Source organism: Palaemon carinicauda, chromosome 11, assembly GCF_036898095.1.
Source record: "Palaemon carinicauda isolate YSFRI2023 chromosome 11, ASM3689809v2, whole genome shotgun sequence".
NCBI classification, from domain to species: domain Eukaryota; kingdom Metazoa; phylum Arthropoda; class Malacostraca; order Decapoda; family Palaemonidae; genus Palaemon; species Palaemon carinicauda.
Window position 1 is genome coordinate 95671082 of NC_090735.1, and position 26385 is coordinate 95697466.

General features: G+C 42.2%; 1 protein-coding gene across 4 annotated transcripts in view; it reads right to left on the reverse strand.

Moving 5' to 3' along the window:
- LOC137650097 (sideroflexin-2-like) overlaps positions 1-26385 on the reverse strand; it is a 101938-nt gene that overhangs the window by 14884 nt on the left and 60669 nt on the right. For all 4 annotated transcript variants that reach the window (XM_068383199.1, XM_068383198.1, XM_068383200.1 and 1 more), the window contains exons 5-6: positions 15025-15150; positions 3701-3915 (exon numbers count right to left, since the gene is read on the reverse strand). In XM_068383199.1, coding sequence (XP_068239300.1) covers positions 3701-3915; positions 15025-15150 — 341 coding nt within the window. The remainder of the gene's footprint in view (positions 1-3700; positions 3916-15024; positions 15151-26385) is intronic.

The following is a 26385-nucleotide window of genomic DNA, read 5'->3' on the forward strand; positions in this document are numbered from 1 at the left end:
TAATCAATATAATCGATGCAAAAACTAACCTATACACAGATGTGTAAATGCGTTTGTTTCTTCATTATGATCAGAGATAAACGTAAACAAAACATTGGTTGCCATTATTTATCGTGCTTTTTGGCGTGTTTAGGAAACGCATGATATAAAATCGCCTTTAATATTTGTGTCTGTTTTAGTTTAGGGTACTGTAGTACATGCATTAAGTGTTCCGTACATTAAAGGGTAGTTTGTTAACAGTACTACGTACAAGGGAAGGTTTTAAAAGTCTGAATATACATGTTAAATAAATACGTAAATATGGTGTCACTACTTCGCGGATTTTCACCTATTGCGGTCGGGTCTGGAGCCTATCTACCGCGATAAACGAGGGCTCACTGTATATATAGAGAGAGAGAGAGAGAGAGAGAGAGAGAGAGAGAGAGAGAGAGAGAGAGAGAGAGATTACTATTTCCTTTTAATGATAATTGATTCTTTCTCACATAAATCAATGAAAACATTTTACTTTTTAAATAGGAAATAGAATGAAAAAAGTAAAACATATAAGTTTTTTTCAATCACCCGGTATACATAGAATTTACATTCTAAGTAGAAATAAAATTCTCCATACGATATCATTTTTCCCGGTTGGAGCCCTTGGGCTTATAGCATTATGCTTTGCCAACTAGGGCTGTAGATTAGCTAGTAGTAATGATACTAATCACAATAATAATGATCATCTATCTCTATATACCAAAGCACTTCCCCCCATTTTGGGAGGTAGCTGACATCAAACAAATGAAAAAAGGGGACCTTTCCTCTTTACGCTCCTCCCAGCCTAATGAGGGACTCAACCGAGTTCGGCTGGTACTGCTAGGGGGACACAGCCCACCCTCCCCCATTATCCACTACAGATGAAGCTTCAAAACGCTGAATTTCCTGCTGCTGCTACCTCCGCGGTCATCCAAGGAGATCGGAGGAAGCAGCAGGGCTTAACGGAACTGCGTCACAATCGCTCACCATTCATTCCTATTTCTAGCACACTCTCTTGCCTCTTTCACTTCTATCATCCTATCACTGCTCGCAACAACCTTCCACCAATTCCATATAACCTCATCACATTCCACATCGATTTCCTATCAACTCTATATCATACGCTTTCTCCAGATCCATAAACGCAACATACCCCTCCTTACCTTTTGCTAAATATTTCTTGCATATCTGTCTTCTTGTAAAAATCTGATTCATACATCCCCTATCTCTTCTAAATCTACCCCGTACTTCTAAGATTGCATTCTCTGTTTTATCCTTAATTCTATTAATCAGTACTCTACCATACATATTTCCAACCACACTCAACAAACTAATATCCCTTGAATTACAAAAATCATGCACATTTCCCTTACCCTTATATAGTGGTACAATACATGCACAAAGCCAATCTATTGGTACCATCGACAGCATAAATCATACATTAAACAATCTCACCATCCATTCAAGTAGTCACACCCCCTTCCTTTAACATCTCAGTTCTCACACCATCCACACCACATGCTTTTTCTACTCTTGTTTCATCTAGTGTTCTCCTCACTTCCTCTCTTGTAATCTCTCTCTCATTCTCATATCCCATCACTGGCACCTCAACAACTGCAACAGCAATTATATCTGCCTCCCTATTATCCTCAACATTCAGTAAACTTTCAAAATATTACACCCACCTTTTCCTTGCCTCCTCTCCTTTTGACAACCTTCAATTTCCAACTTTCACTTTCTCTTCAATTCTCAAAACACCCTTCCTTACTCTCTTCACTTCCTTCCAAACCTTCTTCTTATTCTCTTCATATGAACGAACCAATCCCAAACCAAATCTCAGGTAAGCCGCCGCCTTTGCCTCAGTTACCTTGCGCCTTACTTCCACATTTTCCTCTCTACATCTTTCATACTTCTCCACACTATTAGTCAGCAACCATTCTTCAAATGCCCTCTTTTTCTCTTCCACTTCTATCTTCACTCCTTCATTCCACCATTCACTACCCTTCCTCATGCTGCCTCCAACAATCTTCTTGCAACACACATCACTTGCAATCCCAACAAAATTTTCTTTTACTAACTTCCACTCCTCCTTATTATCAGTTTCTCTCTTTCACTGTCATATGCCATTTTCAACCTTTCTTGATTTTCACTTTTTACCTCAGGTTTTATTAACTCTTCAACCCTCACTAGCTCCCTTCTACATTCCCCAACTCATTTCCTACTACTAATTTTCCTTCCACCAAAAAATGATCAGACATACCGTTAGCCATACCATTAAACACGTGCACGTCTTTCAATCTTCCAAACATTCTTCTAGTTATCAACACCTAATCCATTAAAGCCCTTTCTACCACTCTTCCATTTGCCACTCTTACCCATGTATACTTGTTTTTATCTTTCTTTTTGAAAAAGCTAGAACTTATCACCATCTCTTGCTCAACACACATATCTACCAACCTCTCACCATTCTCATTTTCCCCTGGTACGCCATACTTCACAATGACACCTTCTACCTCTCAAGCTTCCACTCCAGCATTTAAGTCACCCATGAAAAATACATAATTCCTTCTACCCAGTCCTTCTACACACCTAGTTAATTCATTCCAGAACTCATTACGCTCTTCTTCACTTTTCTCACAACCTGATCCATACGCTTGGATCGAGAGCCCTACATCCAACCTGAGGGCCAGAAGGAATAATAATAATAGAAATAGTAATAGAAAATTTTGATTTTTTGGAAGCTGTTGACCCTCATCTTGCATGCAAAACCTGCATAAATCTCCCTTGCAGTGTCCATGACCTCACGTTTCGACAACTTGGTTCCTTCGCGTCTGCTGATCTAAATATCTTACCAGCAATTGTTCTGTCTTTAAAAGCACCTGATCAAGGCTTTGCAAGGCTATGGAGGCTGCCTTGGCTGATGCAATCTTCATGTGATTCTTGATGTAGGCCTACTTATGCTTTTGGTAAATTCCTCGTACTGTGGACAAGTTTATCCTAAATTCCTTTCCGACACTTCTCTTGGTCTCACCACCGTCTATTAGTTTCACTATTACCAAATTTCTGAGCATAAGTTAATTCCTTCCACTTCTTTATTTCCCTTTCCGGTTAGCCACATTATGTTCTCCAATGGTAGGAAGACATGGGAGGGGGGGGGAACTGACCATTATGGAATGATATGCAACAGAAAATGATCGCGGCTATCACTGGCCTACACAGAGAACGACCACTGAATGTGAAAACTTGTGACAAGGAAAAGATGATATCACTCTGACCAATCACTGCTCAGATAGCCTGTGACGTCTTAACAACATGGCGGCCACTCCAATCAGTACTCAGATCATCCGTGATGTTTTGCCCAATCACTAAATGAATTACTCATGTTTTGACCAATCACCGAGTGAATCTCCTCACTGATGGAGCCCATAATATTTGAATTTCTCGACCAACTAAGGTGCGCTACAACAGTCATTTACGGCTTGATAAAGATAGTTGGGCAGCTTTTCAAGTACTGTATGTGCGATAGTAATAACATACTATAGCAGAGGGTTAAGTATACTGTATGGGCAAAAAGTAGTCTCAATACAAAACAAATTTAGGCAACATTCAATACATATAGTGGTTTTAACGATGATCAACAGTCTTAATTATCTCCCAATATCATAATCAAATCTGAGACTATACATACCATGTCTGGTTGAATAAGGAGCATGCAACTGGAACCATGGCCGTTAATAAAACTCCACAGGCTAGTGTCTGAAAAGGGGCATTGAGCCGAGGATTCTTGATAAGCCAAGCTTGTTTTTCTAAACGCTCCATAACAACTGGTAGTATTGTCATCCCTGGTGCTGCCATAACAATTCTCGATGTTACCACTTGGCTAATACCTTTAACAGCAGCCACCTGTGTGAAAAGACAAAACAAATAAAAACTTGAAATAAATTTGTCCATCGACAGGATAAGATTGTGAAAAGAACTCCTACTCTTGCTTATTCTATGTGTTGTAACAATATCCACTCATAATAGATTTTGTGAAAAAAAAAATCAATAAAAGTTTTTACAATTTTAGATAACTTGTGAAAATCCTAGACTTGAAATTTCATGTCTTGTAATTTTAATATAAAATACCAGTTGAACCAAATAATTGGTAATATAAAATTCACGACAAATTTGGAAGTGATTTGCATTTTTCCCAACAATATAAAACCTGATCATAGCGAGCTGGTGTTCGGGCCACAAGACTTTAAATGAGGTGGCAGCCAAGCTGCCGCCAGAAGCGGGGGGAAGGGGGGGGTTTAGTGGGAGTGTACTCCAACCATCTACACACTCACTTGCTTGACTCCTTTTTGATTGCAAGCAGGACTTACTGGGGGCAGGTGATGGCAGGACAATTATGTGTAAAGATTTACTTCCACATTTGTCATTTGTTCCAACATGAATACAAATCCTTGTTCGTTTACTTAGGAGACTCGCCCAAAGGTGGGTGGAAGTCTGATTGACTAGCAGAAAACTTGCCCTGGGATTGCCACATACGAGCTTAAGGAAGCTTAAAATGGGGACTCTGACACCTCGTAAACCTGTTGATCTTAATACCAGAGAGAATGACAACCAGTGCAGTAATGGTCAGTTAGTGAGGGAGCACTCTGTGAATATGTCTAGGTCTGCAGAACCTTCGGTTTGACATCATACGCACTGAAACCTAAAATACCCCACTCCCCCTCCCTAAGATATTAGGGACATGATGGAATATGTAAGAATGTGGAAAATTAGAAATATGTAGGCAACTTCACAAATGGGGTTTTACTACAGTCGATGGAAGCTAGCTTGCTAGGCCTCGAACATTGTACCCCAAGAGAAGGAAAGATGAAGAAAAGAAATGGCAGGTTATTTCTTTAATTTCACCCCAGACTAAAAGCGAAATCCCTGCCTTTGACTGACTGTTAAATGTCCTATAAGGAGCTAAAGAAGGCAACCACTTGCTAAGCAGCCCCCAGAGGGCCTAGAGAGAGCAAATCCCGGTACCTGTGTATCACGTCTTACAGATAATGGGCAGAGCAAGTTGTCTGACACATCCATACACCTGTTAGAAATACCTGCAACACAGAGAGGTTCCTACTGAATGCTAGTGACGTGTTTATACCTCTGACGTCATGAGCACTGGACCGTCGCTTCGCTCTTGATGAATGGAGAAAGGAGAGAGACCATGATCAATGACATGCTAGAAACAAGGAGGAGTTTGCTCCTCGAAACCCTCCTCTTAACCCTACCCATGCTAACAAGCAGCTGATTTTGTGGGCAAGCTTGTCTTGTATGCTTGAGGTAGCAGTGAATATCCATTACCTCCCATAGACTCTTAATTCGGAAGGTCTAAACCTAGGGACTGCTGTAGACGGATTTTAAACTTCAGCAACAAAATTAAAGACGAAACTGAATGTAAGCTGCCGCCATCCCACTGAGTGGGCAATGTCAAAGATGAGTCCATGCAACTTGCTGTACATCTAATTCACTGTTGTTATTAATCTTAAAATATTCTATTTTAATTGTATTACTTTTCTTCTAATGTATTCATTTCCTTGTTTCCTTCCTGCACTGGGCTATTTTTCTCTGTTGGAGCCTTTGGGTTTATAGCATCTTGCTTTTCCATCTAGGGTTGTAACTTTCGATAATAATAATGATAATAATAATAATACTGTAATAATAATAATAATAATAATAATAATAATAATAATAAAGGTTTGGGGAAGAAGGTAGATCACTTGATGGCCAAATCAGCATCTGATGCTCGACTCAACAGCTTATAAGGAGATCCTTTCAGGGAACGGAGACTTAGGCCACGTTCCAAGGTAGAAGACTCGCTGCCAACTGAGGGCAATTTTGTTCAAAACTCCGTATGAGCATTGATAATTCGCCAAAGACGGAAAGGACTCCTTTCAGCCTAAAAAACTGACTTAAAGCTGAGCGATAGCTTTTACCGCTGAGACTGGATACATTTCTGCCTCTCAAGGATATAATAAAACTCTTCAGAGAGGGGTATAAAGGCACTTAACAGAGACACCCCTTCTACAACACTACTCAATGAAGAATGTTCACTTTGCCTTAGAAGACTGCAATAGAGGACATACTGAAGTATCTAGACCTCTTTATTGTCACTGGGTGAAAAAACTTCTCTGAGTAAGGAGACGCTGGATACCCTCCAGGCATGAAGTCATAAATATGAGGCTGATGCAGAAGGTTGTGTAAGAGAGGTGACTCCCTTGAAACTTCATTTGTCAGTAGAAGGAGGTCTGAAAACCATTCCACGTGAAGCTATAGAGGAGCTATTAATGACACAGATAAGTTGGACGACGATCTTACTTTGTTGAGGATCAGTATAAAAGAAGTTTGTGATCGAAAGATATGGCGAGCAGGTCTAAAGAGGCAAACCTCATAAAGCCAGAACTTTGGTCGCTATCCGGAGAACCAAGGACCGTTCGGAATCGACTACCTGAGTCTTTCTGTTCAGTTTGTCTGCAGATGTTATTGCCTGGAATGGGCCGGGTTGAAAATAAAATTTGATTGTCCTCAGCCCATCACAGAATCTCAACAGCTAGATGACAAGAGCTGTTATGGGAAAGTGCCTTCCTTTGTTTGAATAAGGCATTATGGGGGGTGTTGTCGCTCCTCAACACTAACAAGAGATGTTGGAAGTGATGAAGAATCAGAAAAGCTACCTTCATTGTTAGGAGGTTAATGTGGCATTGCTGATCTGGATCAGCCCAAAATTATAATTACTAATATTATACTGCAGTAATTATCAAAATTATCATTGTTAATATCAAAATCCTTATTGTTAAAAACATCAAAATCATTATTTTCAATAATATCAAAATGACTGCAGGCGAGGCATCCCTCTGGGTATGATGTGTCCATAAAGATGATCAAATCTGAGGGAAAAGAAAGAAAATATACCAAATTTTAAGTAATTTGTACTTTCTAGCTATACTTACGAGGAACTTCCTAAGGAGATCTGGGGCGTTAGTCCCGTACCGACCACAATTTTCCGTTAGGCTTCCCAAGTTCTCCCCACCCTCTATATCATACATCTGGCAGTATCCACAATCCCTACACTTACCTGGTCCGGGTCAAGGCTGGGCATACAGTAATCACCAGTAAGAATCTGAAGAAGAAATACTCTGAACTTACACCCATGAACCATGAGGGGACGGATGGGCGGGCAGTGAAATGTAAGTTTCTCGTAGGTATGTATACGCAGGAAAAATACAAATTACTTAAAATTTGTTACAGTATTCATTTTGTTGCGATATACTGTACTCACTCAGAACTTCCTTAGGAGAATCATACTTAGGAGGTGGGAATGGGAAGCAGGTGGCAAGGGGGAGAAAGGACTAAGGAGGCCAACGGAAACAATAAGATATTACCCACCAACAAGAACACTTCCCCTACAGGTATGCAGACAAGGCTCGTAACACTCACCATTCTTGTCTGATGCTTTGTCAAGTATTCCGCAGAAGGGCTTGAAGAGACCAAAGGTGATAGGGAATATGACACGCTACCACTCTACCATTCAGCACAGAGTACAAGGGTTCCAGTTGTGGTTAAATCCTTTGTTGTGCAGCACGATGGAGCCAATTTTGAAGACAGAGTGACCTGACTGTGCAGTGCCGCAGATAGTGTGACATGATTGTAGACTGGCGTTTCCAGACTCCTGCTTTCAGTACCTGACAGACTGCCGTGTTTTTGGAAAAGACTAGAGGTTCCAGTTCTCCGAATTTCATGGGACTTCGTAGATTTGGGAGGGTCGACTCCTGCCACCCCATAAGGCCACCTGATTCTCTTCTCCAGAACGACACTGTATTCTTTGACACTGGTTTCTTAGCCTTGCCAGTGGAGACAAACAGGCTCTTGATAGCAGGCCTCAACCTAGCTGTTCTAGTCAGGTACTTCCTCAGGACTCAATTAGGGCACAGAAGCAAGTCTTTTTCAAGGTCCGATTTAAGAATGCAAGGGACCGAAAACTCCTGGAACCGGGGATCAACTACCGCAGGGTTTTGAGTCTTAGCTACAAAGGATGGGACAAACTTGAATGTCACCTCCTTCCAGCCACTTTTGTAAGAAATCTCGTAATATAGACCGTGTATCTCGTTCACCCTTTTGGCCGGGGCGAGGGCCAGAAGGAACACCGTCTTCAATGTTAGGTCTCTGTCCAGGACATCCTTGATTGGCTTGAAAGGGGGAACTCCAAAACCCTGGATAGGTCTCACTATGTGGCCTTCAGGAGCTGTAGGGAACAGGCCTGCTCGAAGCTCCTGATGAGCATGGTCAGTTGCCTTGATGCTCCTAAATTCAACCTTTTGAGGGCAAATACTTGGCCCAACGCTACTCGGAACCCCTTCATCACTGGGAACTTGGTAAATGGCTGTTGAAAACGCGCTCAGATAGCCCATCATCTGTGACGCTGCCCTCTGGGAGAAGCTCTCCTGACTCAGGAGACGCTGGATAACCTCCACCAGTGAAGGGAGAGGTTTTCCAGCCCATTGTGAAACTTTTTGAAGTGGAGCTGCCTCAGGAGGTCTTCCCTGAGAGGGAGGGGCCATGGTTCTTCGCTCGCTAGTTCCAGCAGATCAAGAAACCACTCCCTGTCCAGCCACCATGGAGCCACCAGGATGAACTTTGCTCGTTTTGCTTCCATCAACCTGTTCAAGACTTGACGGAGCCGACTGAAGGGGGAAAGGCATAGGTGTCCAGGCCATCTCAGGGGTGCTGGAAGGAATTTCTCCATGACTACTGTCAGGTCTGGCACCGGAGAACAGAACACAGGGAGCTTGGCATTGAGTCTTCTCGCAAATAGATCTAGGGTGTGGGAGCCCCACCTATTCATCACAGGGCTACCGCCCTCCCTTGTATTAGGCTCTAGACCGCCCGAAATTCCAGCTCGTTGATGTGGAGAGCTTCTCATTGGGGGTCCAAGTTCCCAACCAGGTCTCCTGGAGTAGGTGTGCTCCCCATCCCTCCTTGGAAACGTCCGTAAACAGGAGCAGCTCCAGAGGAGTGTCCCGCAGTGAAACACCTTTCTGGTTGTTGGCCCCGTCCGTCCACCACAGGAGTGCCTCCCTGATTGACTGGGATGGGGGGAATTGTTGGTTGAGCCTTCCTTGGACTTCAGGTACCACTGGACAGGGGGGGATCTTGAGCCTGCCATGCAGCACCAGCATTTCCAGGGACACTAGGTGCCCCACTAGTCTCTGCCAATCCACTAAGGGTTTTGCATCACCCCTCAGGAACGGTGTAGCGACCTTGTCCAGGCGGTCGAGATATTTCCTGGCTTCCACCGTACATATTTCCATCCCCATGTACATCATTCTTGTTGACGGGGACATCTGAGATTTCTCCCAATTAAAACCTAGCCCCAGCTCCTCACAGAACAGCAGGAGTTCGTCCCTCTGTTTCAAGACTTTCCTTGAAGAGGAAAGAAACAACCAATCGTCCAGGTACCCTAGGAGTCTGATGCCCCTCCTTGTGAGGCCACTGGGAGACCAGGGTGAAGACTGGTGAAAACCTGCGGTGCTGTAGACCCCGAAGCAGAGGGTCTGGAACTGGAGGATATCTTTCCCCCACTTGACTCGGAGGAACTTCCAGCTGGCTGGGTGTACCGGGATCTGGAAATAGGAATCCTTCAGGTCCAGGGACAGCATGTAATCCGTTTCTCTGATGGCTGCCAGGACAGTCCGGGGTGTCTCCATTCTGAAGGATGTCTTGTGGATGAACGCATTGAGGGTGTATAGGTCTATCACTGGCCTCCAGCTGCCCGTGGCCTTCTCCACTAAGAAGAGGTGACTGACAAAGCCTAGCAACTCCTTTTGTAGGGCCCTCTTTCGCAGGATCTCCTCCACCTCCTCCTCCAGTGCTCTCCTCCGTAGCTGGTCCTTCAGCTGGAGGGAGGGGGCGTCCCGCCCTCTGATGGAAAGTCTCCCTGGAAGGGGTTATGGTAGCCTTCCCTCAGGACTTGAACCTTCCAGTGGTTGGCCCCGTGTTTTGCCCAGTTTCAACACCTCTGTGCAAGGCAACCCCCAACTCATGGAACCTGACGGGACATGGAGCCTCTTTGCCTATCTCCTCCTGGAGAAACGGCCTTGGCGGGGTCTGCGGCTGATGCAGGGTCTGGCGCAGGAGGAGGCGACAGCAGAGGGGGCCCTTGAGGAGGGCTGTGTTACTGACGTTCATCCACTCATCGAAGGTCTAGCTGAAGCTCACCAGGCTGGGACCGGAACGGCGGCCTAGGGTGGGAGTCTCTGGGGCGAGAGCTGGCCAGCTTCCTGATGGTGGCCCTGTGAAGAAAGGCATCTTGGTTAGTCCTACACCACTTCTCGAGAGTGTCGCCAATTAGGTCCTCTGGAAAGAGGGACTCTCCCGACACAGGAGAGTTCCTGAGAAGACGGGCTTCCCTATCTGGAATCTTCTTGGGGAGCCAGATCAGGATGGAGTCTCTTCGGCGCAGGATCCAGTTTGCCCACTGAGAGAGGGCCTGGCCAGAGAGAAAGCCGAATGCCTTACCCCCGGACTGCAACAACTCCCGCACCTGGTCCCTCTCGACATCCGTCTCGATGTGAAAGCTGAGATGGTCCCTATTCAGATGTTCAACCGGAAATCTATGCGCGAGACCGCCCTCGCCATGGACTCCATTGAGAAAGCCTCCTAACCGAAGAACGATAGCCCCTTGATAACAGCTTGTCCTCTGCAACGGCGGGGGCCAACTCCACAAGGTTATACTTAACTGGAAGGTGTCGCGACCAGACGGCCTACAGGGAGTGGAATCACCTGTGGCGGACCTTCGAGGGAGGAAGAAGATTGAGGGAGCTGTGTGCTCTGAGTGAGTTCTTAGGGCCAGAAACCACTTTGTCTAGGTTTGTGTAAGCCCCGGAGACCAGTCTTGACCAGGAAATAGAGAGGAGCAGTTTGCTTTCCTGTGGGGTACCCAGGAACATCTCTACTTCAGAGTCGCCTTGCACACCGGGCAGAGGGGCGGGCATGGGAAGACCAACCTGACTCCTCAACAGGGCGATGACACGGCTGAAAGAGGACTCATCCGAGGTGCCTCGATCTAAAGACGATTTTGGGGGGTTTCCATCCAAGGCCTGGGCCCTCGCCCGGTTCGCAAAGCGGGGAGGTGAAGGACCTAGAGGAGGTGAGGCACGGCTGCAGTGCTTGTTGAATCTCGATGAAGGGGAACGGTGGCGACGGAGGCCCCACTGATAACAAACGACGAATCCTGTTAGAGCCCCATGACCTCGAGGGTAGGTCTATTCTGGAGTGAGGGGTAACAGCAGGGGTGATCCTTTCCAAGGCGACCTGGAAACGACGGTCATTATTACTATTATTATTAATAATACTAGCCAAGCTACAACCCTAGTTGGAAAAGCAAGATGCTATAAGCCCAAGGGCTCCAACAGGGAAAAATAGCCCAGTGAGGAAAGGAAATAAGGAAATAAATAAATGATGAGAATAAATTAACAATATATCATTCTAAAAACAGTAACAGCGTCAAAACAGATATGTCCTATATAAACTATTAACAACGTCAAAAACAGATATGTCCTATATAAACAATAAAGACTCATGTCAGCCTGGTCAACATAAAAACATTTGCTCCAACTTTGAACTTTTGAAGTTCTACTGATTCAACTACCTGATTAGGAAGATCATTCCACAACTTAGTAACAGTTGGAATAAAACTTCTAGAATACTGTGTAGTATTGAGCCTCATGATAGAGAAGGCCTGGCTATTAGAATTAACTGCCTGCCTAGTATTACAAACAGGAGGATAGAATTGTCCAGGGAGATCTGAGAGTAAAGGAGGGTCAGAGTTATGAAAAATCTTATGCAATAGTGTATGCATAATGAACTAATTGAACGACGGTGCCAAATATTAATATCTAGATCAGGAATAAGAAATTTAATAGACCGTAAGTTTCTGTCCAACAAATTAAGATGAGAATCAGCAGCTGAACACCAGACAGGAGAACAATACTCAAAACAGGGTAGAATGAAAGAATTAAAACACTTCTTCAGAATAGATTGATCACCGAAAATCTTGTAAGACTTTCTCAATAAGCCAATTTTTTTTGTGCAATTGAAGAAGACAGAAACCTGTGTTTCTCAAAAGTAAATTTGCTGTAGAGAATCACACCTAAAATTTTAAGTCATACAAATTTAAAGAAACACTATAGAATACCGAGATCCGGATGTTGAGGAGCCACCGTCCTTAACCTACTTACTATCATACTCGAGTTTCGTCAGGATTCAACTTCATACCCCATAATTTGCACCATGCACTAATTTTAGCTAAATCTCTATTAGGAGGAGACCCTGCGAGTCCCATGGGGGGAACACTGGGAGCCACACTGCTTACTGGGGGTCCTTCTCCGTCGGCGCTTGTTTCTACCCGAAGGCAACCTGCTCCTCTAGGTGTGTAACGAGGAGATCCTACGGTGACTCCTGTCCCTGCGACTGATCCTGGCTCAATGGCTCTTGAAGGGTGAGACTACAGTATCTCTATGGACAGTGACCTGGATCAATGCCTCTTCCGGCCGCAGTCCTCAGTCCTGTCCCAACAAGGAGAAGAGAGGTCCATCGACTTCTGGGCTGGAATCACTCAGGAAACGGGCCTCATTACCCTTGACGATGACCCTGGCTGGCCAAGCACAGACCAGAATGGCTAAGGATGCTGGTGAGGAGACCTAAAGGGTGTGACGGGGGTGCCTGTCTAAAAGTCCAGCTGCCAGTCCTGGGAACTGGAGAAACAGTCCTGAAATGTTGACGACAGTGGAGTAGCTACTCTATCCACGTGGCCCATCACGGCTGACGAGGCGGTTGGAGGGCCCACGTAATCCACGAGGTTGCCCGCGAAGCGGCCTGGGCACCCACGTTCCCCCTCAAGGCAGCCAAGATGGCTGGGAGTCCTACGTGGTCAAGCAAGAGAGCCAAGATGGCTGGGAGTCCTACGTGGTCAAGCAAGAGAGCCAAGATGGCTGGGAGTCCTACATATTCCAGCAAGGCCACCCTCGAGACATCATGGGCGCCCACGTATCCCGTTGAGGCAGAAGAGACAGCTGGTAGCCCCAAGTGGTCCAGCAAGGCCGCCCGCAAAACGGTCTGGGCATCCATGTGGCTCATCAAGGCAGACGAGACAGCTGGAAGGCCTATGAGGTCTAACGAGGGCGCGGTAGTGGGCCCGAGTACATGGTCAGTCATAGGCTCCGAGGACGAGGAAGTCCCAATCTATATCCAAACTCTCTTGAACGGACAGCTTTAGGGAGGCCAAAGGCTCCGAGGTTGACCTAGCACCTGTAGAAGGAGAATCGGCCATTCCTTTGGGCAAACCAGGGTTAACAGAAGGAACGGAAGGGCTCCTCGCCGATGATGCCCTTGATGACGACCCGATTTCTCTTCGAAGAAGAGGCTATTTCTTGGACATCCTTTTCTTCTTCGTAAACACCAGTCCATTGCCAGTCAGGCCACACAATGCATTCCAGACAGGTGTCCTCACGAATACACACTCGACCCCGGCATGAAGTGCACAAAGAGTGACGATCTATCTCCATGTGATAGAGAAAAACCCCACAGGACTTATCACAAACACACGTCTCACACGCTTGGGCTCCATGATGAATAGAAAGCAAATAATATATTCACAAACACATGAGAAGGAAACGCGAAGCGCAACACAAAGGAAACACTGGTCGGATACAGAATGAAAAACGCACGACCCCTCGAGATGTCGACTAAATTTGTTCTGGCAATTATGGCCAGCCTTGGCTCAGACCGGTTAAGTGTAGGGATTTTGGGTACTGCTAGATGCATGGTATGGGAAGAGAACTTGGGAGGTCTAACGGAAAATTCTGGTCGGTAAGGGGGCTAATGACCTAGATCTCCTAAGGAAGTTCTGAGTAAGTATATTGCAACAGAATTTATGCCTCTTGCCAGAGGTTGGAGTCTTGCATCCACCCTCTCAAGTCTTTCTTGTGCTTTGATCCTATTGGAGCACACATTTCCACAGGATCCCTTCACTGAGATCATAGGGTCTTCAGTTGCCACTGGAGTGGCCAATTGCGGAGGTTACCATTAGGGACTAAACGGTCCAAGGATGGTGGGAGTCCCAACAGTCATTATCGCCAATGGGATGGATGTGAATTCTGCAGGAAAAAGGATTGGACCACTTTCTTAACCTTTTGATTCTGCTCTGCAAGGGAAAGATCTTTTCTAGTCAAGATCAATGTGCATTCCCAGATATACCATTTCTCATTTGGGCATCCAGGAACACTTCCAGAGTTAATTTACTAAGACCTCCAGGTCCATTAAGAGAGCTTTAATTTCACCAGATCGGAAAGCTAAACTATTTAGTTTAGACTCAGGAAAACAAGAATGAGGAAGATCATGTTTCTTATTACTCTATTTACTGTCAAACACATCAGCAAAAAAAAATGAGTGACAGAGCCATCTGGTTCAAGTAAAGGAGGAACAGTTGCGTCTACACCAAAGAGTGCAGATTTAAGGGTAGCCCACCACTGATCTTATGATCCTGGATTTTGCCAGAAAGAGCTAAAATATAACCTTATATACCTCTCAATACAGGAGGTTCTTGAGTTACCTCAGATACTACAAAATCTCATCTAAAGAATAAGCCTTTCTTTACATATTATTTAATCATTAATCAGTATCACTGTTAATCAAAACTATAAATATTTTGATCATTATAGAGCAGGAAAATTCCCATCAATTTTCAAAATGTACTGTACAGTACTGTCAAAAAACTAGGTAAAGTATATATTACAATAAAGTATTGTAATTGTGAAGTTTAAAGTAGCAACTCCACAATTTTTTCTCAATAATCAAATGGTGTTACTAATAATATGAACTTAAATTGTACGGAAAACATATACACATATTCATAGGTTAGAAGAAAAAATAATAGAAAAACCTATTTCATTACAATGTTGTGACTCAAGACATCCATACCTTTGATTCTGTTAGTTCTTTGCCATCCTTGGTAGTAATGGTTACTCCATTCTTGATTTCATTTTGTCTCATTAGAGGAATATTTATGCAGTTAGCAGCAGCCACAGCAGCAAATGGTACAAACCTCTGTTTATAAAATAAATTCAAATTAGAAATATGTAATTGGTAAGAATAACAAATTGCAAGCAATCACATCACCTAATTACTTACCCATTTCAAGGTCATGAAATCAGTCTCCAAAATAGAAAATAAAAATAAGTCACTCAGTAGTACTGGTCAAGCATGGTGAATGACTAGACCCAAAACATCAACTGTCTAAAGTAATAAAGGTGGGAAGTGAACCTGCATTATAATACTATTTCAAAACTACATTAACTTAGCTGTAAACTCATCACTTATATTTAACCCAAAACACACTTTAGAAAAGGATCCCACTACTATAAGGCCAAGATTACCATGAGACATGGGATTCCCTTAAAAACTCATTTGGACTGATGTTGAACACCAAAGACTTTCAAATACATACAAGCACTTGCATACAAGACCCAAACCATGATAATGAGTAGTACGTTGCCCAAAACACCAGCCACTAGTTAAGATACTACTGCTATAGTGTTACTGGGTCCTTTTAACTGCCCAAATAGTAATACCTTGGATTCCTCTCAGGTTACGACTCATTTATCCTTTGCCTACACATATACCAAATAGTCTGGCCTACTCGTTATACATTTTCCTCCTCCTCTTATGCCTCATAACACTAAGTTAATGAAAAATTCCTCACTCAAGGGGTTAACTACTATATAATTGTTCAGTGGCCACTTTCCACTTGGTAAGGGTAGATGAGACTCTTCAGTATGGTAGTAGCTCTTCTAGGAGAAGGAAACTCCAAATCAAACCCATTTTTCTCTGGTCTTGGATGGTACCATAGCCTCTACACTGTAGTCTTCCACTGTCTTGAATTAGAGTTCTCTTGCTTCAGGATACACTCAAGCACACTACTGTGTTATATGTTTTCTTTTATCTTTTCCTCACATGGTTATTTACTCTCTTGAAACCCTTGGACTTATAGCATCCAGCTTTTCCAACTATGGTTGTAGGTTAGCTAATAATAATAATAATAATAATAATAATAATAATAATAATAATAATAATAATAATAATTATATAAAAAAATCCAGTGATATATCATTGTATATCCTATAAACAGGAGCTTTAACACATTTCTTTAAAGTGTTTGAAAAAAAAAAGTGCGAAAACTCATGTTTTTAAAATGCACAACAATAAATAATTGTTGATTTTTAATATCCCAGATTCTTAAACAAGGCATGGTGTTTTCTTCAAGTTAAATAATAATAATAATAATAATAATAATAATAATAATAACAATAATAATAACAACAATAACAAATCTATCTACCAAGGCTATTCCCCAAATTTCAGTGGGTAGCCGACATAAAAATAAAAGAACAGAAGGGGACTTTTTTCTCTTTACTCCTCCCATCCTGCAAGGGATTTATCCGAGTATGCTTGGTATTGATAAGGTGCTAAAGCCTGCCATACCTTATTATCTAACCCCAATGAAGCTTCATATGCTGAATCCCTTACTGCTGCTACCTCAGTGACCGGAAGAAGCAGCAGGGCCTATCAGAACTGCATCACGATCCCTCACCATTCATTCCTCTTTTTAGCATGCTCTTTTGCCTCTCTCACATCTAGCCACCTATCACCTAGAGCTTTTTACACTCCACCCATCCATCCAAACATTGGCCTTCCTCTTGTGCTTGTCCCATCAACTCTTACATTCATCCCCTTTTCAGCAGACAGCCATTTTCTACTCTTCTTACATGGCCAAACCACCTCAACACATTCATATCCACTCTAGCAGCTACTTCATTTCATTCTACTGTTCTCACCCTCACTACTTTGTTCCTATCCCTTTCTAATCTAGATACACCAGCCATACTCGTCACATACTTTACCTCAAACAAAATCAATTTGTCTCTCCGCGACTTACATTACCCATAACTCTGATCCATACATCACAGTTGGTACAATCACTTTTTCATATCGCTCTCTCTTTACATTCACTCCTAATCCTCTATTCTTTACCATTCCCTTCACTTCCCCCAACACTTTGTATCCTTCATTCACTCTCTGATGTACATCTGTTTTCACTCCACCATTAGCAGCAACAACAGATCCCAAATACTTTAACTGATCTACTTTCTCAAGTAACTCTACATTCAACATGACATTCAACCTAGCAACACCCTCACTTTTTGTGAATCTCATAACATTACTCTTACCCACATTAACTCTCAACTTCCTTCTCTCACACACCTTTCCAATCTCTATCACTAATCAACACAGCTTCTCCTCTGAGTCTGCAACCAATATAGTATCATCTGCAAACAAAATCTGATTCACCTCCCACTTATGATCACTCTCATCTATCAGTTTCAATACGCGACCAAGCACTTGAGCATTCACCTCTCTCACCACTCTATCAACAAACAAATTGAACAACCTTGGCAATATCACACATCTCTGTCCCAGCCCCACTCCTAGTCCATGAGCCAGAACTCAAAATTTGGCATTTAACTACCAAATTAGTGAACAGATCAAATCATGATTTTTGGTTAGCTTGATGTCTGAAGTATCCAAAAACAGGGCATGGACATTTCAGTTCAGTAGCTTAGTGCCTCAATAGCGGGCATCTTTAAAAATGGCCACCGTTTTCGAGCTCTATGGTCTGTGTTCAGAAATTTGGCCATAACTTCACCCTATATCAACCAATTTTCATGGAATTTCTCTTATTTTACTAAGTATCAAATTCTCCAGATATTTATGTATAATTCACGTAATTTCCTTACTATGCTCTGTTCCAAAATGTACCTTTTTATGTCAAATGTGTTTTTTGACAATGTTTATCACACGCATCCCAGGAAGTTTGCCTCAGCTTAGGAAATTGCCACGAAATGATGATTTTTTCTTGCTTGAAATATCTAGAGAAATTAGAATTTACCAATGACTATATTACAAGGAGTTTCTTTCATGAGGGAAGATGTATTCCACCCTGATATCTACACCCTCACATTTTCAGAATTTCACTGAAAATAAATATCTTGGGCATCTTCCATGAAACGTTGTCTTGTCTTGTCCTATAATATATTGTTTGTTGTTAGGCTATCTACATGTATTCAGGGAAAACAGCTTTATAATAGTTTTATACCTCACTAACCTGACAAGTTTTATAACAGTTTTATACCTCACTAACCCGACAAGGAAAGCCTGACATTTTTATCCCTCATACACCTGTGAACTAGTACTGCATGTCACTGATAGGTGTTACTATTTCATTAACTGTCACTGCATTTTTCGTTGTAAAACAATGGAAAATCAGAAGGAAGGTCCATTGTAAAAACATCAAGTAAGTATGGTAGTGTCCAGTGTGTGTATCAGACACTAAAGATGTATGCATTTTCTTAAAACATGCGCATGTTAGGGCTTCAGAGAATTAAGTTTGTAGGGACCACAATTACGCCTTCAGTGCCACTAATCTCCTCGTTTTGTTACAGATAATTCTCTTCAATCAATGAGACGGCATCACAATGACTGAACCAAAAAAGAAAAGACTAAAATCTGAGAAGGTTCCTTGCATTATATGCGGAAAGCTAGCAATGCCTGATGAACTTGTTCGATTGACAATTGCTTCCTCTTGGAAAACACTCTATGAAGCAGCAGAAATTCGACAGTTTGAACCAATAATGAAACTTGCCAGTCATGATATGACTGAACTGCCTAACATTCTGTACCATAGTAGCTGCAGATCAGACTTCATGCATAAAAAAGTGCTTCCAAAGCTTGCAACTTATCCTGACACAAACAAACAAAAGGACGAAGAATCAAGACAGTTGAAACGCCAGAGGACATCCGATACATCACGTGTATATGAAAAGATTTGTATATTTCGTGAAAAGAAATCTAAATATACAAAAGGTTCGAAAACTCGTGAAAAATTAATTCAGGCTGTGGATTTGCGTGCTGATGTACGAATTCGCGATGCTGCAACTCTTAAATCAGATGTAAGGATTTTGTCAGTTACTTCAAGGGATATAGTGGCGGCTGAGGCCCATTACCATGCCTCTGGCTATAAAGCGTACGTGAAAGAACACCCTGTCGTGGAAAAAACAATGAACAAACTGAAAATACCTACAAAAGTGAAGTTTATGCTGCTATGGTTAACTTGTACAAGTACATCCACAGTGATGTTTTTAAAACCACGCATCATTCCGCTAACAGACCTTACTTCAAAACTAGGGTCTCTCTTAAGTGAAAAGGGTGTAGAAGTCCGCATTTCAACAAAGAATAATCTCAGCCGCAATCTCAAGACATTATTTGGCGAGAGCTTGCCTTTTTTTACACATAAGCCAAGGGTTTACGTTCGTCCTCATACACTTACTACAGACACTATTGCTTGTGACTATCTAGACTTAAAATGTGACTTGGTAGAGCTGAGTCGAGGGCAAAAATGTGAACAGATGATTATTCAAACAGCTGTCATATTACGTGACCAGGTGAGAAATGATATGAAGGAACAAACTTGGCCTCCAAAACCGGATGAACTGACAGGGAAATACATCGATCTACCGGCATGCCTCACTCACTTTTTGCAGCTCCTCATTGGTGCCCAACAGGCTTTGCCCTCTGATCGAATCAACAGACTGGCATGGTCTTTAGGTCAAGACATTCTGTATGCTGTAACCAATAGCCAGGTCATTGCACCAAAACATGTCCTCCTGCCTTGGGTAATCAAGACTCTATCTGGTAATGTTGAACTCATTTGCATTTTAAATTGATTTGGTCATGGTTGCTCTTACATTCGCCTAGAGCAGATTGATACAGCACTTTACATCGAGAAGCTGAGCAATGTGGATGAAGGGGCACCCCTTCTCTCTCTAGGTACACATCCTATAATCCCCACAGTATTTGCATATGATAATATTGACTCACTGGAAGAAACACCGAGTAGTGCAGGAACTTCACATCGAGTGAATGGTATCATTGTTCAACCAGCAGTTTCATCTTGTGCACCAGAGAGAGTACCAGTACCATTTTTTAACAAGAAGGATAAACGACGCACGGTTGAGGCAAATTTGGAACCTCTGCCACTCTGTTTCAGCAAAGAAAGATTGGCCACCTCCTCTGAAAGCACCAAATCTTTCACTACAGTTCGAGGATGCTGTAAAAAGTTCACATCAACGCATCTCCTCTAGATCTTAGTTCGCCTGCACGAGTCTTCACACCAAAATATAAGTTCTTGGACAGGATTCAATATCCAAACAAGGGATCAGGTTAGAGTCAGTGCAGACAAAGTTGGATATTTGCCCACCATAAATGCCCCAGCAACAGATATTTCAACGGCACAGGAAATTCTATGCAATGCCCTTTCCATTCAAGAAACTTTGTCACTTGAAAAGATTGCTGTTGTTGCTGATCAGGCACTTAATGCCAAGCTGACAGAAGTCGTCTGGAATCGTCAGTTCAAGTTTGAAACCATTATCCCATTGATGGGGGATGTTCACATCATCTGCAATTTATTATCAATTATTGGCAAGTTATTCCGTGATGCTGGACTCCAAGACTTAGCAGTAGAGTCAGGGATCATAGCTGAGGGTTCAGCTGACAGTGTTAAAAGGCAAACAGTACAACAGGGAAGTGAGACTTCCTAAGCTGGTGTACAAAGCTTTGATGAGGCTTGTATGGGCACAGTTCTTAGAATGGTTGGAGACTAACCATAGTCAACATCGCAAAAACCTTGATGAAACCTTGAGACTGGTGAATGATGTGCACGAAAATCTGTGTGAAGCAATGCATGCATCTTTTCTAAATGAAGAAATACACAGGAGAGTTTTGGACCTTTTCGTCGTGTACATGGATGACTTGCGATACAACAATAGACTACTGGCTTCATTCTGGATGATTTATTTGGACTTGGTTGAAATTCTCCTTGGACTAATACGAGCAGATCGAGAGGGTGATTGGTACCTCCACCTGGCTAGCATACGGAAAATGATACACTGGTGTTTTGCGGTAGATAAAACGAACTATGCTCGGTATCTAGATAAAACGAACTATGCTCGGTATCTAGATAAAACGAACTATGCTCAGTATCTTCCTGTATACTTCTTAATGATGGCATCGATAGAGGATACTTCACAGGAACTCTAGAGCCCTTTTCTAAATTGGGGGTTCTCTGTGCAGCTGGGTGAATCAAACCCATTTGGTCGACTCCCTATAGACCAGACGCTTGAAGAGACCGTAAACAAGGATACGCAGACCAGTGGCGGAACAAAGGGGTTCAGCTTAAAGCCAGCTGCAGTCTCTAGGTACTATCTAACGGAAGAACATAGAGCAGAGGCTTTGAGAAAACTTTGAGACCTTATTGACGTACAGAAGTCACGGTTCGGCCACCCAGACCTCCAAACATCCCGTATAAAGCAATATGTGAGTGATGTGTCATCTATTCTTGAATTGCTTGAGAATACTTGGACCAATCAATTTTTTGGTGATCCAACTGACCTTTTGAGCATTTCAACTGGCCTAGTGGCACCCCGAGGTGGTGACTGACATGCTGAAGGCTCATGAAAAGGGGGAAGCAGCTTATGCTGCATGGGTAGTGAAACTGGAAAAAGGTATTGAGTTTTATGATCCCATCAAAAAACACAAATTGAAAACATTCAGCAGTCTGAAGAAAGGAACCGTGATTAAAGGAACAGACAAGGAAATAGTACTGAAGGCGGACAATTGTGTGTTTGGTCACATGCTACTCATAGCGCAAATTAGGAAACGGTTCATAAAAGAGGTCTTATGTTACCCTCTAGGTCCGAAACCTTGGGCTTTGGGTAATGCTGATGGAACTCTTAAGAAAACTGCAAAAGCAAACCTAAGTTCACATCTTGAAAAGCAAGCTGCTTTTGTTGACTTACCAAGTGGTACAAGTGCAGCAATCATTGATGCTATGGGAATAGTTCAGAAAATTCATGGAGAAAATTCTACATTTGGAGAACTTTCTGAGCAGATCCCTAAAAGCATTCTGAATCATAGCTGCAAAAGCCAACGAGTTTATGTGGTATTCGATGTGTACACTGAACATTCAATTAAAAATGCTTAGGGTTAGTCGAGAGGCCAAAGACAGTCTGCTTTTCCATGATATGAAGTCGGGACACCGGATTAAGAATTGGAAACGCCTTCTTGCGAACACGGAAAGCAAGAACAGACTGGCCAGGTTTCTGGCAGAAAGCTGGAAGGAGGAGGAGGTGAGACAACGCCTTGGTGAAATTACATTATTCGTAACTGTTGCAGAACAGTGTTTTGAAATTACAAAAGATGGCATCAGAGAGGTTCCAGAGCTGACATCCTCTCAAAAAGAGTGGATATGAGACTTGCACTCCATGCAAAGCATGCAGCAGGCACACACAACCATGTGCTAGTCCTTTCGGAAGATACTGACGTGTTTGTGATGCTTTTAGCTCTCGAAGCTAAGATAACTGGACACATTCCTGAGATGAGGAAAGAAGAACAAAATCAGAATAATTGATATCTCCAGACTGGCAACTATCATTGGCAGGGATGTGAGCACTGCTTTGTTGGCTGTGATTCCGTAAGTGCTTTTTCTGGCCAGGGGATGTTCAAAGCAGTTAACTTGATTCGTTCAAATGATAGATTTAAGGAAGCATTCCCTCTTCTAGGGAGAGAATGGAGTGTTGCAGATGAACTGTTTTTAACTCAATAAAAATTTGCCTGCAGCATGTATTCGCGCAGTGCAAAGAGCACAACTGTAAATGATCTGAGATATGAAATATTCAGGTCCAGAAATGGTGATGTGTCTTCAGGACAACTGCCTCCTTGTAAGGATGCTCTTCAACAGCAAACCAAAAGGGCCAATTATCAAGCAGCCACATGGAGACGAAACCTTGAAAACTCACCAACGATCCCAGATCCTACAGACGGACATGGATGGAAAGATGATGGGGATGAGCAAATTGGCATTGAATGGATAGCTGGAGCACCAGCACCTGATATAGTGCTTTCACTAATGTCATGCAAATGTGTTAGATCATGCAAATCTGGCAGTTGTGCATGCAATGATAATGGATTACCCTGCACACCAGCCTGTAAATTGCAGAAATGTGACAATATGAAAGATGATGAGTTGGAAACAGTTCAGGACATGGATGAAAGTGACTTTGATGATGAGTAGATTCCCCATAGGAAACATCGGCAGTTATAAGATTACAAATGTTTAAGGACATTTTGACTGTTCAATTTCAATATAAATTGTGGCTCATTGTGTTCAGGTGACATATTAAGTAGTCAGTGCATTTGCTTGTCTCCAAAGTACTTCTTTTAAAAATGCAGATTTCAGGATACACAGTGTGATAGGTGTTGCCTCACGTGCATCCCTGAGTCACGTGAGTGGTAACTTTATCACTTTCTATTGTTTATTGGTGCTGTATTAATCCTTCTAGGTATTTCAAAAACAAACTTCATCCTTTGGTGCCAATTTCCTAAGCTGAGGCAAACTTCCTTAGATGAGTGTGAAAAAATTGTCAAAAAACGCATAATTTGGAATAAAAACGTACATTTTAGAATGGAGTATAGCAATAAAGTTTCATAAATTATACATGAGTATCTGAAGAATTTAATTCTGACTAAAATAAGAGTAATTTCATGAAAATTAGTTGATGTGGTGCAGAGTTATGGGCAGATTTTATAACACCTACCATACAGCTCAAAAATGGCGGCCATTTTTAAAGATGGCCGCCACTGGGGCACAGAGCTACCAAACTGGATACTTCAGATATCAAGCTAACCAAATATCATGATTGGATCTGATCACTAATTTGGTAGTCAAATTTGGTCTGGCTCATGGACTATCTCACTGGAAACCAGTCACTCACTCTCTTCATTTCCCATCATAACATACGCTTTACTGCCTTTGTAGAAATTCTACACTGCTTGCAACAACCTTCCACCAATTCCATATAACCTTATCACTTCCACATCACCTCCCTAACAACTCTTATCATAAGAATCTTCTAGATCCATAAGTGCAACATACACCTTATCTTTTGTCAAATATTTCTTGCATATCTGATTAACTGTAAAAATCTGACCCATACATCCCCTACCTCTTCTAAAACCACCCTGTACTTTTAAGATTATATCCTCTGTTTTATACTTAATCCTATTAATTAGCACTCTACCATACACTTTTCCAACCACACTCAACGAATTAATACTCTTTGAAATACACTACTCGTGCGCATCTCCCTTACCTTTGCATAGCAGAACAATGCATGCACACAACAGTCCACTGCTCCAATTGACAACATGAAACAAATATTAAACAATCTCATCAACCATTCCAGTAAAGTCACACCCCCTTCCAGTAACATTTTAGCCCTCACACCATCCATACCAGGTGCTTTTCCTGCTCTTGTTTCATCTAGTACTCTCTTAACTTCCTCTCTTGTAATCTCCCTCATTCCCATCTCCTATCCCTGGCACCTCAACACCTGCAATAGAAATTATATCTGCCTCCCTATTATCCTCAATATTCAGCAACTTTCCAAAATAATTAGCCCACGTTTTCCTTGACGTCTCTTCTTTCAAAAACCTTTCATTTTCATCTTTCACTATCTCTTCATTTCTCAATCCACCCTTCCTTACTCTCTTCATTTCTTTCCAAAACCTCTTATCCTCTTTATATGAATGACCCAATCCTTGACCCCACCTCCATATCTTTTGTACTTCTCTACACTATTACTCTGCAGCCATTCTTCAGATGCCCTCTTTTGCTTTTCCACTTTCATCTTCACTCCAACATTCACTACCCTTTCTCATAATGTCTACAACAATCCTCTTTCCACACATCAATTGCAATTCCAACAAAATTTTCTTTTTATTAAGTTCCCCTCTTCCTCTGGATCACCTGTTTCCCTCACCTTCACCTTGTCATATACCACTTCCAACCTTTTCTGATATTTTCTTTTTACCTCTGGTTTTTTCAACTCTTCTACCTTCACTACCTCCCTTTCACATCCCCTCACTCTATTTCCCCACTCTTTTGCTACAACTAATTTTCCTTCCACCAAAAAGGATCAGATATACCATAAGCCATACCCCACAACATCTTTCAATCTTCCAAACATCCTTCTTGTTATCAATACATAATCAATCAATGCCCTTTCTACCGATCTTCCATTTGCCCCTCTTACCCATGTATACTTGTTATTATCTTTCTTTTTGAAAAAAATACAATTTATCACCACTTCTTGTTCAACCCATATTTACCAATCTCTCGCCACTCTCATTTCCACCTGGTGGACTCGTATCTCGGATCAATTTTTCCCATATAAAATAACCAAAATTAATCTGTTCCTATCCTCTGAAAAAACTCCTAAAAACAGCATATTACAGTGGTAAAACATTTCTTATTATTCTTATTCACAACCTGCACTCACAAAATAACAAATACCTATGTAAGGGTTATGATCTGCAATAAAACGTGACATTATTATGGAGTTCTTACCTTCGAGACAGACGGTAGCGGCTAACGGCGGTGTGTGCGGAGGAGAAAGGGGAGGAGAGAGACTTGACGGCAACACGTTCGGTACACTACACTTTTGTAACACTGCGTAACATAATTTAAACTTTAAATTTAACTTAAATGAAATTATACTACTGTACACACTTAAAAATAAATGTTACTCTTACGTTACACTAAACTTAATAATAATTTAGTTTTCATTTTCATTTTCTTAATTTTCTTCTTCCGGCTTGGCTCTTTTTGCCTCGCTTTTTTACTTGCTTTCACCTCCACTTTTTGCCTGCCTTTTTAAAAGGCACCTATCTAGGGATGTTTGCTTTTGTCTCCCCTTCAAAATGTTACGAAAATGACGTACACAAGTGTCGTCACAAAAGGCTAACGCACGACCACACGCTAACTTGTCCGGGTGCCTCTTTTCCATAAAATCAGAAAACTCCTGCCACTTTGCTAACATGTCTCTGATTTCCTTCTTTATAGCATCCTTCCGTTTGAGGATGGTACATATTGTTGATGTACTTGGCGAACCAGCTCAATCACTCGTACACCACTCATGTTTTTCGATTATTTCATGCTTTATCTCGATTGTCGTCATACGCTTTTTCTTTTCACTACCCTTGTTTGCACTCACTTGCTTTGAATCCATTGCTTATTCACTTGATTTTGTACTGATTAACGCAAAAAACACGTAAAAAATGCAAACACTACAGCCGATCCTCAGAGATAGCTTTACGCGACGGAGATCCGAC